The 12,803-nt window shown below is 42.1% G+C and overlaps 1 protein-coding gene across 19 annotated transcripts in view; it reads left to right on the plus strand.

The window, feature by feature from the left end:
- ENOX1 (ecto-NOX disulfide-thiol exchanger 1) overlaps positions 1-12,803 on the plus strand; it is a 657,005-nt gene that overhangs the window by 409,520 nt on the left and 234,682 nt on the right. For all 19 annotated transcript variants that reach the window (XM_028497884.2, XM_028497886.2, XM_028497888.2 and 16 more), the window contains 2 exons: positions 10,244-10,387; positions 11,236-11,373. In XM_028497884.2, the coding sequence (XP_028353685.1) occupies positions 10,244-10,387; positions 11,236-11,373 (282 nt within the window). The remainder of the gene's footprint in view (positions 1-10,243; positions 10,388-11,235; positions 11,374-12,803) is intronic.

Consider the following 12,803-nt stretch of genomic DNA (forward strand, 5'->3'; position numbering starts at 1 on the left):
ATATATATATATATATATATATAATTTTGTCTATAGGACTTTGGACAGGATTTTTTTTTTTTTTTTGAGCTGTGCTGAGCAGCATGTGGGATCATAGTTCCCCGACCAGGGATCGAACCTGCACCCCCTGAAGTGGAAGCGTGGATTCTTAACCGCTGGACCGCCAAGGACGTCCCGGGCAGGGTTTTTATAATTCTGCTTTTGAAATTATTTTCCTACAAGTTGCTCATTTCCTTTACAGCCAGCTCTGACTTCCCCATAACCGTGCGGACTCAGAGACTTTTTCCAGTGCGACACAGCCCCACTTACAGATGATTTCTAACTCAAACGATGTCTATATGGATATTAACTTAGCTCATTAGAGAAGTTGTCGTAATACAAAATGCATAGGTATTTCATTAAATAACTATTTGCTTTTGATCATGCGCATTTCACTGCAGGTTGACACAAACCATTTTCAGTTCTCCAACATTATTGTAGACCTCGGTGCCTTTAGTGCCTTGTTGGTAACACAGCCGTAGTTAGAGAGAGAGGTGACTTTCCCAGGGCCGGATGGGTTCTTAATGTGGAAGATAGGAGTAGAGAAAGAGATTCCATTTGAGGAGCTTAGTCCTCCAAATGCCATCCCCTTGTACAGAGGAAGGGTTTCTATTAAGACATGCTTAGGGGGCAAATAGCACTGAGTGTCAGGGAGTATGAGTGTTCTTGGGAGAAGGTGGGGGTGGAGCAGCACATTTACACCTTTGTATGGGAGGAGAGAGAGAGAAAGAGAGAGACGTGGGGGGAGCGAAAGGGGAGGGGAGGGAGGAGGGAAGGAAAGGAAGGAGTTATGCTGATAGCAGCAGTGTTTTACAGTGACCTTCAACCTTGTCTTCAGTGCTGGAACCTTCCCATCAGCATTTATCCCACCCCCTAATTTTTCTTTTCTTTTTTTTTTTTTTTTTTTTTGCCATATGCGGGCCTCTCACTGCTGTGGCCTCTCTCGTTGCGGAGAACAGGCTCCGGACGCGCAGGCTCAGCGGCCATGGTTCACTGGCCCATCCGCTCCGTGGCATGTGGGATCCTCCCGGACCGGGGCAGGAACCCCCGTGTCCCCTGCATCGGCAGGCGGACTCTCAACCACTGCGCCACCAGGGAAGCCCCATCCACCCCCTCTTTTTGACTCTTGCCAAACGCAGCCAATATCAACTAAAGTTGGACCCATTTCCTCAGGATGCTCCCTGCCAGCCAAGAATTTTCCAACTGGATATCTCGCTGCACATGCATTACTCATGCCCTAGTAGCCCTCCCGCAGCTAGCCCAACGCCATGTCACCATCTCTGACTCCCTGAAGAGGAAAATGGACCAACCATCCCAGGGAACCCAGGGCCCCCACTATCCTGCCCACTGGTTACAGAGCATCAGCAAGGGCTGTGCGTGCTCATTTCGAGAAGAAAAAAACAAGGTCTCCAGCCCCCCGTAACACACTGAGGTGAGGTGAGGTGTCCTGCTCTGGGGGCGATCAGCTGCTGCGGGGCTAATGCTTTATTCACCGTGTTGCAATGGCATCATTAAGAGCACATTAGTTTAAAGAGTAACTAATCTGTTCTTGGTGCGAAACATTAAACAGGATGAGCAACCAGCTCAGGCCGGTCATGGTCTGATCCAGGTTTTATTGCAGGTAGATTTCCATAGATTAAAGAGCTCTAATCAGGGCTTTCTGGAAAACAGATAACTCATTTACTAGAGTTTGCAGCCATTAAAGGGTCAGTTTTTCACCCACTACAATTAAAGTGTTCCACTTTGTAGCTTAATATATTTTCCGTGGTTGGGTCAAGGTGTAAAATGAGTAAGATAATAATATTCACAGAAATCACTTTCTGTACATAAGTGTGGCTGAAAAGACCAGTATGTGAATGATAGGCCTTAATACACTATGCATTAATTTAAAAATCTTCTTTGATGAGTGGCGCCATCCATGGTTTATAGAGGTTACCTCTCCTGATGGCTGTGTCTTTGAAGCCAGAAATCCACCTGTGGTCTGTTTCAGAGGCGTTACCCCCTTTCTCAAAAGGACTCTTCCTCTGGTCTCTCTGCAGCTCTCTGTCGGCAGCCTGTAGTTTTACCATTTCAAGTGAAGCTTTTTTGTAGTTCTAGCTTTCTGTTTACGTTGTCTATTCTGTAGAACTTTTTGAATGGGAAGGGAAGGGAACAGCGAGGGTGCCAGCAGGAAAAAACTCGTCGTTTGAGTGGAAGCAAGAATTCTCTGATACGTCCTTATTGATGTTAATAAACTTGTCTGTGACTTACTTATTTGGCGGTTATGCCTCAGTGTCCCTATTCAGGGGCTCAAAGAGTCCCAAGGCCTACACATGACTGTAGAATTAGGATTGAAAGACGGAGCTCAGCTATCTTGTTTTCTAGATAAGGGCTTTGCTGCAGGGAGACTTTTTGAACTTTAAGGCTATTTTGAAACAGTTGCCTGTCAGAAACATTTTGGGGACTTTTGTATCTGGGAGAAGTTAGAAGTGATGAACTCTCAGGTTGGAATCTTGATGTTCTATGAGCTTGGGTGTGTTTGCCCTGATTGATAGGTATCCATTAATGAGGGGAATTAGTTGACCCATGTCATGTTTCATAAACAGTCTTCAAGTATAGTATTGCCCTTCTCAGAAAATCTGAAATATACTAAGTATGGAAGGTGTCTCTACAAAGACTTTGAAATTACATATTTTTATCATAGTAGCTTCCAGTCCTATTTTCTTTTCTGTTTTTAATGGAAAGAGAAGTACTTTACTCCTATGGTCTCAAGCTTTCTCTTTTACTATTTTCTTCAGTTTAGAAATATAAAGTGTAATTTTTTTAAAAAGCAAAGAGTTCCTGAAAACAAAATAATTTTACCTCTGTCACTTCTCTACACTTACGTATGTAATGCCGAATAGTATTTTTCTTTGTATCAAAAGATAATTGGCTTTATCTGCTATCCTGCCGTGCTGGTTGAGTTATCTCTTTGGCAAAGTTGGTTATTTTGTTTGATTGCATCATTACAGAGGGAGGCCTTCTGTTTCTCTCATATTCATTCTCTCTTTTTCTCTTTCAACACTGAGTTCTTCGAAGACAGATATGTCATGGGTAAAACTTTATCATCCATTCAGTAACCATTTCCTCCCTAAGCTGGAAGGATGACGATCTATAGTTTAAAATTGGCTACTAGACAAAGTAGAAAAATGGAGGATGTAATCACAGACCCTTAATGGCATTTTGTGTTTGAGAAATGGCCAGACCTGCTTTTTATCCTCTGTGGTGCATGCCAAATTGAAACTTTTCCTTTCTTCCCCTGATTTCACTTCTTTAGCACTATAGGTATATGCCTTTGTTACACTAATGCAGCACTTAATGGATCAGACGATGCCATTATTTATAGATTTCAGCTTCTCCAAAGAGCAGCTGGGAAGAAGTCTCACAAAAGGAGAACATCGCTGTAACCTGCTTATGACCCTACATTGGTTACCAGGGAGGTGTGGAATCTTAGATCTTGGAGAATGACTTGTTAAGCACACCAAGAGCTTATCTGGAAAATTCTAACATTTTAAAAAAATTGTCTTTGATGCTTGTCTGCGTTCTAGTTTCCAACAGCAATTTTCCCTTTAGCTTTCAAACCTCCAACCTTTGAGACTGGACCCTGGAACTGAATTTTGTCTTTTTGTTCCCTTATTACTTCCTTCTTTCCCTTTCTTATTTTCCTTTTTACTTTCTTTCCTTCCTTCTATGCCTGAATTTATTTAAAAACCATACGTGTGTGTGCGTGCTTGTGTGTGTGTGCATGCGTGTGTGTATATAAAATTTTATATATGTAATTTATATGACGATTTAAATACATTTTAAATTTATAAATGCATTATAATTTTATATGTATACTGAGCATCTGGCATATTCTAGGTACTATGCTTGCTCCCTGCAGGGATGCAAAAGTGGCCAGTTTCCATGATCATCTAAGCATGTTAGGGACATAGACATAAACAACTAATTAGGATATGAAGTTACAAGTGCTGGTATAGAGAAAGGTTCAGAGCACTGTGGAAACACAGAGGAGGGAATACATACCTCCTTTATCTTCTTGCCTTAAAGGGCAAACTAAAAACTACTTAGAACAGCAATGGCATTTTTCTCCCCAGGTGCACTGTTCTGTGAGGTGTGTCACATCATGTCCCCTTTGAAAAGAGTTCAATGGTTTTATAAACATGTGAGTAAGATATTAAAGAAGGTCGTAGGTCAGGTATTAAAGAAGACCTTTTGATTTCATGGCTTTGATAGAAAGTACTACAGGGTCCAGCACTGCCTGAATCCATCTTAGCCCAGTTCCATCCTCTGCCTATACTGTTTCCAAGAGGTGACTTTTCTGTCCATTTCCGAGAAGGATCTTTCTAGCTTTATTTGATATAATATTCCTACCTTACAGTTCTCTTCATCAGAAATTCCCCCACAAAATCTAATTCCTCATAAACTTTAATATAATTTAAATCTCTTCTTCAAAACCTTAATCCTTTTATTTCACACTGATCAGGAGACATCAATCATTAATAACCAACATCCTGTATATTTAGCAGACATGAAAACTTCATCATGCGTTATCATGTAGTACCTTAGGTAGTCTCTGCTATCAGCTGCCTCCTTATAATACTCTTCAAGCTCTCTCCTCTAAAGGGTACCCACCATCCAAAAACTACTCCCATCTAAGAAGTAAGCAGCAACATAGACTTTGCTGACATTTCTGTAGAGGGTGCAGGGGAAAGGTTTACATTGTATATTTCCCAGTGAAGCACCTCAAAGTCTGCTTTAGTCATTTCTCTGAAGTCCCCTTTTCTCATGAGTGGCTACCAAAGATCCCTTCTTTCTTTCCCCTCAAAGCACTTAGCCTTGGTGTCCTTTTTTTTCTTTTTTTTTTTTTAACCACACTTTATTAAAAAAAAATTTATTTATTTTTGGCTGCGTTGGGTCTTCGTTGCTGTGCGTGGGCCTTCTCTAGTTGCAGAGAGCGGGGGCTACTCTTTGTTGCAGTGTGCGGGCTTCTCACCGCGGTCGTGGCTTCTCTTGTTCTGGAGCACGGGCTCTAGGCGCGCAGGCTTCAGTAGTTGTGGCGCGCGGGCTCAGTAGTTGTGGCGCGCGGGCTCAGTAGTTGTGGCGCGCGGGCTCAGTAGCTGTGGCGCGTGGGCTCTAGAGCGCAGGCTCAGTAATTATGGCGCACGGGCTTAGTTGCTCCGTGGCATGCGGGATGTTCCCGGACCAGGGCTCGAACCCGTGTCCCCTGCATTGGCAGGCAGATTCTTAACCACTGCACCACCAGAGAAGCCCCTTTTTTACCACATTTTGCAGAGCAATTCTGCTCTGCCTCGAAACTTGCAGATTCCACCCATCTCCTGGATCAGTGTAAGAGGACCAATTCTCCTTAGAAGCCTGTTAGTAATCCTCTACCATAATTTAAGCATGTCTTTGTGATCCTTTTGTGTTTGAAGAGATAATAGTGAGAATTTATAAAACTGATGAAAGACATTAGGCTCTTCTGGTTGTTCCTCAGTGGGAGAATTAGTCTGAATTACTTCACTTACCATTATAGGAAGCAGAAATGTCTCCCTTATTCCTAAATGGTTGCTTAAAAATCATGGGGTTAAAAGGTAAGTAATGTCTATTTAACAATACTCTATATTGTTTTAAACTATGAGCATTTCCATAACCTCAAGAGAACATCCTACTGATTACATGGAGATCAAAGTGTGAGAGATATTTTCTTAGTAATAAAAGCAGAAAGTAGAACTTTGGATGGGAATGCATTTTTCTTTTTACTAGAATATAAACCATGATAATGCTAGTGAATACTTCCTATAAAATAAGAAAGTTTCAGATGTCATATGAAATAAGTTTCCTTTGGAATGAACTCTCAACAAAACGTTAATAAATCAAATTTTCTCACTATAATTATTCTTCTGTTGAAGTGTAGGTATAAACCTAAGGACTTAAGTCAAACAAAATCATGCTTTTAAATTAACAAAAGAAAAATTTTCAAGACTTAACTCATCTCCACCCCCTTTTAATAGGAATCTGTGTTTTGTGGACAGTTAAAGATGGATTTTATTACTCACTGTGTGTGTGTGTGTGTGTGTGTGTGTGTGTGTGTGTGTCCGTCCTTGTGTTCCTTGGAGCCTTGGGAATGAGTTGTGTTTCTTAGAGCAGGAGAAGCCTGTGTCATTTTTTTAGGCCAAATAGTATTTTCTTAGGCTTGGTGAGTTTCAAAAACTACAGCTCAATGAAATTCTGAGCATAAATATGTCTTGTTGAACAGTTATGAAATTGGGTCTGAGGTTTTGTACTTGAATGTACCTTAATAAAGATCAGGTTAGATTTCAGTTGGAACCTGGACAAAACTGTACTGTTATCCTTGGCATTTTGTACATCTGATTGTTTGGGGATGATCTTACTTCACTAAAAGCTGTAAAGAGAAACTGCCAATTTCACAATTCATCATGAATCTCTTGAAATCTTTTGCAGTTGCACAGGTAGTAAAAGAAAAACCTAGAGAGAAAAATTTATACATCTTTTAAATTACATTATATTAGTTTATAAAGGAACGGTGAAAAGGAAGAAATATTCTGGTACAATTTAGATGTGACAGAAAACTAGGGCAACACTTACTTTTAGAAATATCAAGTGCTGCTCACTGTTTTTAAATTAATTACATAATTATCCAGTAGAACACAAAGATCCCAGGGTACCTTAATGGAAACACTACACTTTCAAATAAAATAATAATAATTAGCACCTCCTTTATTCCAAGTGCTTTATTAGCTATAATTTTTAACTCCCCACATCTCTGTGTGTAAATAAACATTAAGAATATTAATCTCTTCTGTAGTTTAGAAATAAGAAAACTAAGGCAGAGACATTCATTGGAATGATGAATTAGGCATTATGGCCTTGACTCATTTAAAAAAGCAGGTCCTCAGTAGGAACAATAGATGTTAGTAGAGTATAAAAATCACTCTTGTAACTATTCATAAATTACCAGATAGTAATTAATTTAAAATATCACCTTTCTCCCAAACCAAATCACTTGAAAATTTTTAAAGAATTGAAAGGCATCCTTGGGCTTCCCTGGTGGCGCAGTGGCTAAGAATCCACCTGCCAGTGCAGGGGACACGGGTTCGAGCCCTAGTCCGGGAAGATCCCACGTGCCGCAGAGCAACTAAGCCCGTGCGCCACAACTACTGAGCCTGCGCTCTAAAGCCTGCGAGCCACAGCTACTGAGCCTGCGTGCCATAGTTACTGAAGCCCGTGCACCTGGAGCCCGTGCTCCGCAACAAGAGAAGCCACTGCAGTGAGAAGCCTGCACACCGCAACGAAGAGTAGCCCCCGCTCGCCGCAGCTAAGGAGAAGCCCACGCGCAGCAACGAAGACCCAACACAGCCAAAAATAAATAAATAAATAAATTTATTAAAAAAAGAATTGCAAGGCATCCTTGAGTCTATTGGAAATGCCTAAGACATGACAGAACTTCCTTTAGCGTCACCATTCTAGGTACATGGCAGCCACATGAAGTTGTATGTCATTCAAACCATTGGATAGGGAAATTGAAGAGATATCATACATAGAATGTCACCGTCTCATTAGGGGTTGAATTCAGGTTTACAAACCACAGCTTGACAAGGAAGCAATACTTTTTGTGATGAAACAGTAGCGGTTTTGTTACTATTCTCGAAACAGTATCAGTCTGTTAAAATGTAGTTGGAAAGCGTGGGTAGAAGCTAAGGGCCAGCAGGGCACTCGATGTCCCTTGGTAATACCACAGTCACTAAAGTGAAAACTAACACTGGAACAGTTATAAAGCCAAGGAGAGCTACCACCACCCCTAAAATACTGTAGCGAAAAAGGCAAAGTGAAACACGGCCAGTCAGGCACAAGTCATAAAGCCTACAAAGTAAAGGGATATTCTCTGATATAGTTTTCCAGAACTGCAGACTCACTGGACAGCAAAAAAAGTTATGATTAATGCCCGTCTGGGGAGAACTTGAGCTAGAAAAAGGACCAGCCAACTAAACTTCACTGGGGAGATAAGTAAGACAGATAGTGACCTTGCAGTGATACGAAGTGCCTCTCCTCCTGGGCCATTTGAAAAGAATGAACACATTGTAGGCTGACTTTGCTTTGGTGTTCTGGAATGGCTGGAGGTGGAGAGAGGGAAATGCTTTGAGGTTTCACCACAGAAATGTTGCTGGTCTGTGGCTAGCTAAAGGGCAGGCATTTTGGTTAGCTATGTATTGATGTTATTGGGTGTATTTTATATGGTGAGAATCTCTTTGTCTGATGGCATCCACTACCTGGGATAAATGATGCATATAATATATAAACACGTTCTGAGTTTATTTGGGTGGTAGAGTCTAATTGCGAGGTTTGAAACATTTGTCCTGAGTACAATTTGCTCCCAAAGTTGAAATCATTCACTACTTTGTGTGTGTGTGTGTGTGTGTGTGTGTGTGTGTGTGTGTGTGTGTGTGTGTGTGGTACGCGGGCCTCTCACTGCTGTGGCCTCTCCTGTTGCGGAGCACAGGCTCCGGAAGCGCAGGCTCAGCGGCCAGGGCTCACGGGCCCGTCCGCTTCGCGGCATGTGGGATCTTCCCGGACCGGAGCCCGAACCTGTGTCCCCTGCATCGGTAGGCGGACTCTCAACCACTGCGCCAGCCAGGGCTCACGGGCCCGTCCGCTTCGCGGCATGTGGGATCTTCCCGGACCGGGGCCCGAACCTGTGTCCCCTGCATCGGCAGGCGGACTCTCAACCACTGCGCCACCAGGGAAGCCCCATTCACTACTTCTTGATGAAGGTGTTTTATCTTCCTGATAGACTATTGGAAATAATTCCCCACCATCTCTCATTCCCCTATGTCTGAGGGCTAGGGATTTGTGGAGACCATAGAAACGATTTGCTCAATATCCACCTATCCTTGAGATATTGAAACCTGAGCTTCCATTTGAATTGAACTTATATTCACCTGGCAGTAAGGGTTTTTTTTGTTTGTTTTTTGGTTTTTGTTTTTTTTTGAGAATACAGTGTTCAAAAGGATCACTGATTCTTGCACCTAAGAATCAAAGAAATAAAAGAGCACACCATAAAAGGGCCAAAGTTTGCACCAGATACACTGACAGACTATAACACTAATTCTAAAATATATATTAACAGAAAGACAGTTGAAAAAAATTTCTAAATTTGTGCCTAAATAAAGATAAGTACTTCAAATTCAGTTGTTCTACCAATCTACTTAAAATTCAAACTTCCCAGGTCAGCCATCCAAGTGATATGTTTTGTCTTCCAGTCTTGAACTGGTGAAAGTGCTCTTAAAATATGTACGTAGGAATGCTATGTCTTGGCATTTTTAAGGATGGAGAGAAGGCATAGCATTTTACAAATGGTACAACATAGAGGGACCCTTTGTAACTTTCAGTAACGTTTTGTTTTTTGTCTTTTTCAGAAAGGTGCTTTGAAAAGTCTTATAAAAATACATTTCTATATAAGCTGTACAACTCTTGGGAAAATCCAGACCAAACAAATTGCGGCCAGTTAAATTTATCTTGTCCTAGAGCTAAGAAAACAAACGCTTTTCCTCTGCTGCCCCGGCACCCTCTGCATCTTCTTCGACGGGTGGGCAGCACGCCATTCTTTCCTGTTGCCTTTCCCGATGATTGTAATTTGGGCACACTCTTTACCAATCTCACAGGGAGCAGCTCCTTGCTTTTTTTCCTCCCTCTTCCCTGACTTTTTCTCCTTCTCTGAATACATTTCACAGACGACCGTCTTCGAAAATAACAACATCAATTAATTTTTTAACTTAAAAAAAAATCACATGTAGCCCCGAGTCTGCCCTCTCCATTGATGTGTCATGTGGTGCGGAGCAGGCTGTGAGGGTCTGATAAGCCCCGTTTGTGAAGTCTCTTCAGTAGGAGGCCAGGCACTAGCCACTCCACAGGCAGGCTGTTTATTTCATCCAGCCCTGCTCCGGGTGGTCTGACAGTTGACCCGCACATCTCCCGGGCTCCAAGACCGAGACCAGAGAAGGATGCCGCTTCGCCTCCGTGCCTCCCACTGAAAGCTGTTCTTTGTTGTTTATTTGTTTGGTGGTGGTTGTTGTTTGTTTTGAATAGACAACACTTTTTCCCATGAGAGCTCCCCCAGTTAGCGATTACACTTTCTCACCGCGCTGCTCTTCTTCCCCTTTTGCAGAATCCGACGATCTCCGTGGGGACCCTGCACTCAGCCATCAAAGCACTCCCGCCCCTCAGGATGCTCGTAACTCAATAGTAGATGCAGGCGGCCTTGAAAGCATCACACAGTGTCCCCAGCAGCTTCCTCAGATGATGGCTGCAGGTAAATGTCGGTGGCCAGCAAGGAACACAAACAAAGCATTTTGCGTCTTAGTGGAAAGCCTCCCCAGCCATGAAAATAAGTATTGAACCAGGAGCCTGGGCTCCTCAAAGAAACCAGGCTCTGGCGCTAGTGAACATCGAAGAGCATTAAGTCGAATTTAACTTATTTTGCTGACCTTTTTTTTTTTTTTTTTTTAAGCTCTGTGCTATTTGTTTTCAGTATTATTTATTTGTTTATTTTGTTTTCGATGAAAGCCTGTGCTTATAAGAAATATTCTGGGAGTCACTTTAGAAAGACACCTGCATTTCCTTAATGAACAGATGTAAATAGTTTGTAAAGGACAGAATATGTTACAAGGTAACGCTTAATAAATTCGGTCAGGACCAATTTGACTGCTTGACAGCTGATTTTAGAGATTTTATTCGATGGTTAGAGGGTGTGCCTGCTTCAGAATTACACTCGGAAACAGATGAATTTATTTATTCTAAGCCAATTGACTTGTTTTACCCAGAGAGTCCTCTGGCTTTGCCTCTCCACCAGGGAACTTAACTAATGTTTCACCTGGAGAAGGAAGCGATTCTTCAGTTTTTTCCAGGGGTACTTCCTTAATGGCATGCTGGGTGTAATATAAACTGCATGTCATTCAGTTTCCTCCCAGAATGTATTTGGAAACTTTTACGTTTACGTCTGGGGAAAGCACTGCTGTAGATTACAGTGCTGTTATTTTTTGTGGTTTGGGAATGTGCTTAAACAAAGCCTCACTTCTCTAGAAATGTGATTTGTTTTCAAAGAGACACCATTGCCTGTGGACTCTAAGTCAGAGTTTCTTCCTCCCTACCCCATCACAGCAGCCGATGGTTTGGGGAGTCTCGCGATCGACACAACCCAGCTGAACATGTCAGTGACGGACCCCACTGCCTGGGCCACCGCTATGAATAACTTGGGCATGGTTCCCGTGGGGTTGCCTGGACAGCAGCTCGTGTCGGGTAAGCTTTCTCCTGGGTTGGAAGATGCCTGCAACCACGCCACTGGGTGTGGGTGACAGGCGCCTTGGCAGTCTTTGCACATGCAGGTGTTGAGCTCGGTCTGGGATTTATGACCGGGGCATGGTTTGGCAGGCTGTGTGCTTGAGATTCTTGTCCTCATCACCTCACTCTTCTGCCTAACAGCCTTTCTCAAAAAAAGCCACACGCAGTTATCTCTCACCAGTGGCACTGCAACATCCATTTTGTATTTTAAATGGGTAAATAGAAGAGCTAATATTTGCTTTCCAATTTACAAAACTCTTCCACAGACGTTACGCCATTTGATTCCACAGTCTCCTCTTTGAGACAGGTATACACTTACGGTGGTCGTGGCTCTTGTTCATGTTCCCATGTTAAAAACAGGGAAAGAGGGGACCACAGTTTGGGTGACTTGTCCAGCACTGAGGTGGCAGTACTTAGAAACCCAACTCAACTGACACTGCATTCCCTGTTTTCTTTCTGTCACACTTTGGAATAGTAATAACAGTCGTGTATTCAATGTAGAAAATATTTGGAGATATCACAAAGTAGGAGGTCATTTGAAAGAGTTGATCATTTAATTTAACACATGTTTATTGCAGATTTTCCATGTGCCCTGTAACAAGTGCTTTGGGAAATAGAAAAAATATATATATCTATATAAGTGTCCTCGAGGGTTGAGGGAGCATATCTCCCCAAACTGAAAAACACAGCAACAAAAAACAGCAATAAAAATAATGTGTAGAATCAGGTGCTAAGAGGTGGTTCAGTAATTTCCAGAAGGATCAATGCCTGGGGCTCTGAGGGAAGATGTTATCAGGGAGGTGGGACTTGAGCTATCTGGAAAGATACATAGGGCTTCAATATTCACTTAACTCATTCAACACACATATTTTTCCCCTATTTATTTATTTATTTTATTTATTTTTTACAGCAGGTTCTTATTAGTTATTTACTTTATACATATTAGTGTATACATGTCAGTCCCAATCTCCCAATTCTTCCCACACACCCCCGCGCCCCCCGCTTTCCCCGCTTGGTGTCCATACATTTGTTCTCTACATCTGTGTCTCTACTTCTGCCTTGGAAACCGGTTCATCTGTAACATTTTTCTAGATTCCACATATATGCGTTAATATACCATATTTGTTTTTCTCTTTCTGACTTACTTCACTCTGTATGTCAGTCTCTAGGCGCATCCATGTCTCTACAAATGACCCAATTTCATTCCTTTTTATAGCTGAGTAATATTCCATTGTATATATGTATCACAACTTCTTTATCCATTCATCTGTCGATGGGCATTTAGGTTGCTTCCATTACCTGGCTATTGTAAATAGTGCTGCAGTGAACATGGGGGTGCATGTATCTTTTTGAATTATGGTTTTCTCAGGGTATATGCCCAGTAGTGG

The sequence above is a fragment of the Physeter macrocephalus genome, chromosome 13 (genome assembly GCF_002837175.3).
Source record: "Physeter macrocephalus isolate SW-GA chromosome 13, ASM283717v5, whole genome shotgun sequence".
NCBI lineage: Eukaryota > Metazoa > Chordata > Mammalia > Artiodactyla > Physeteridae > Physeter > Physeter macrocephalus.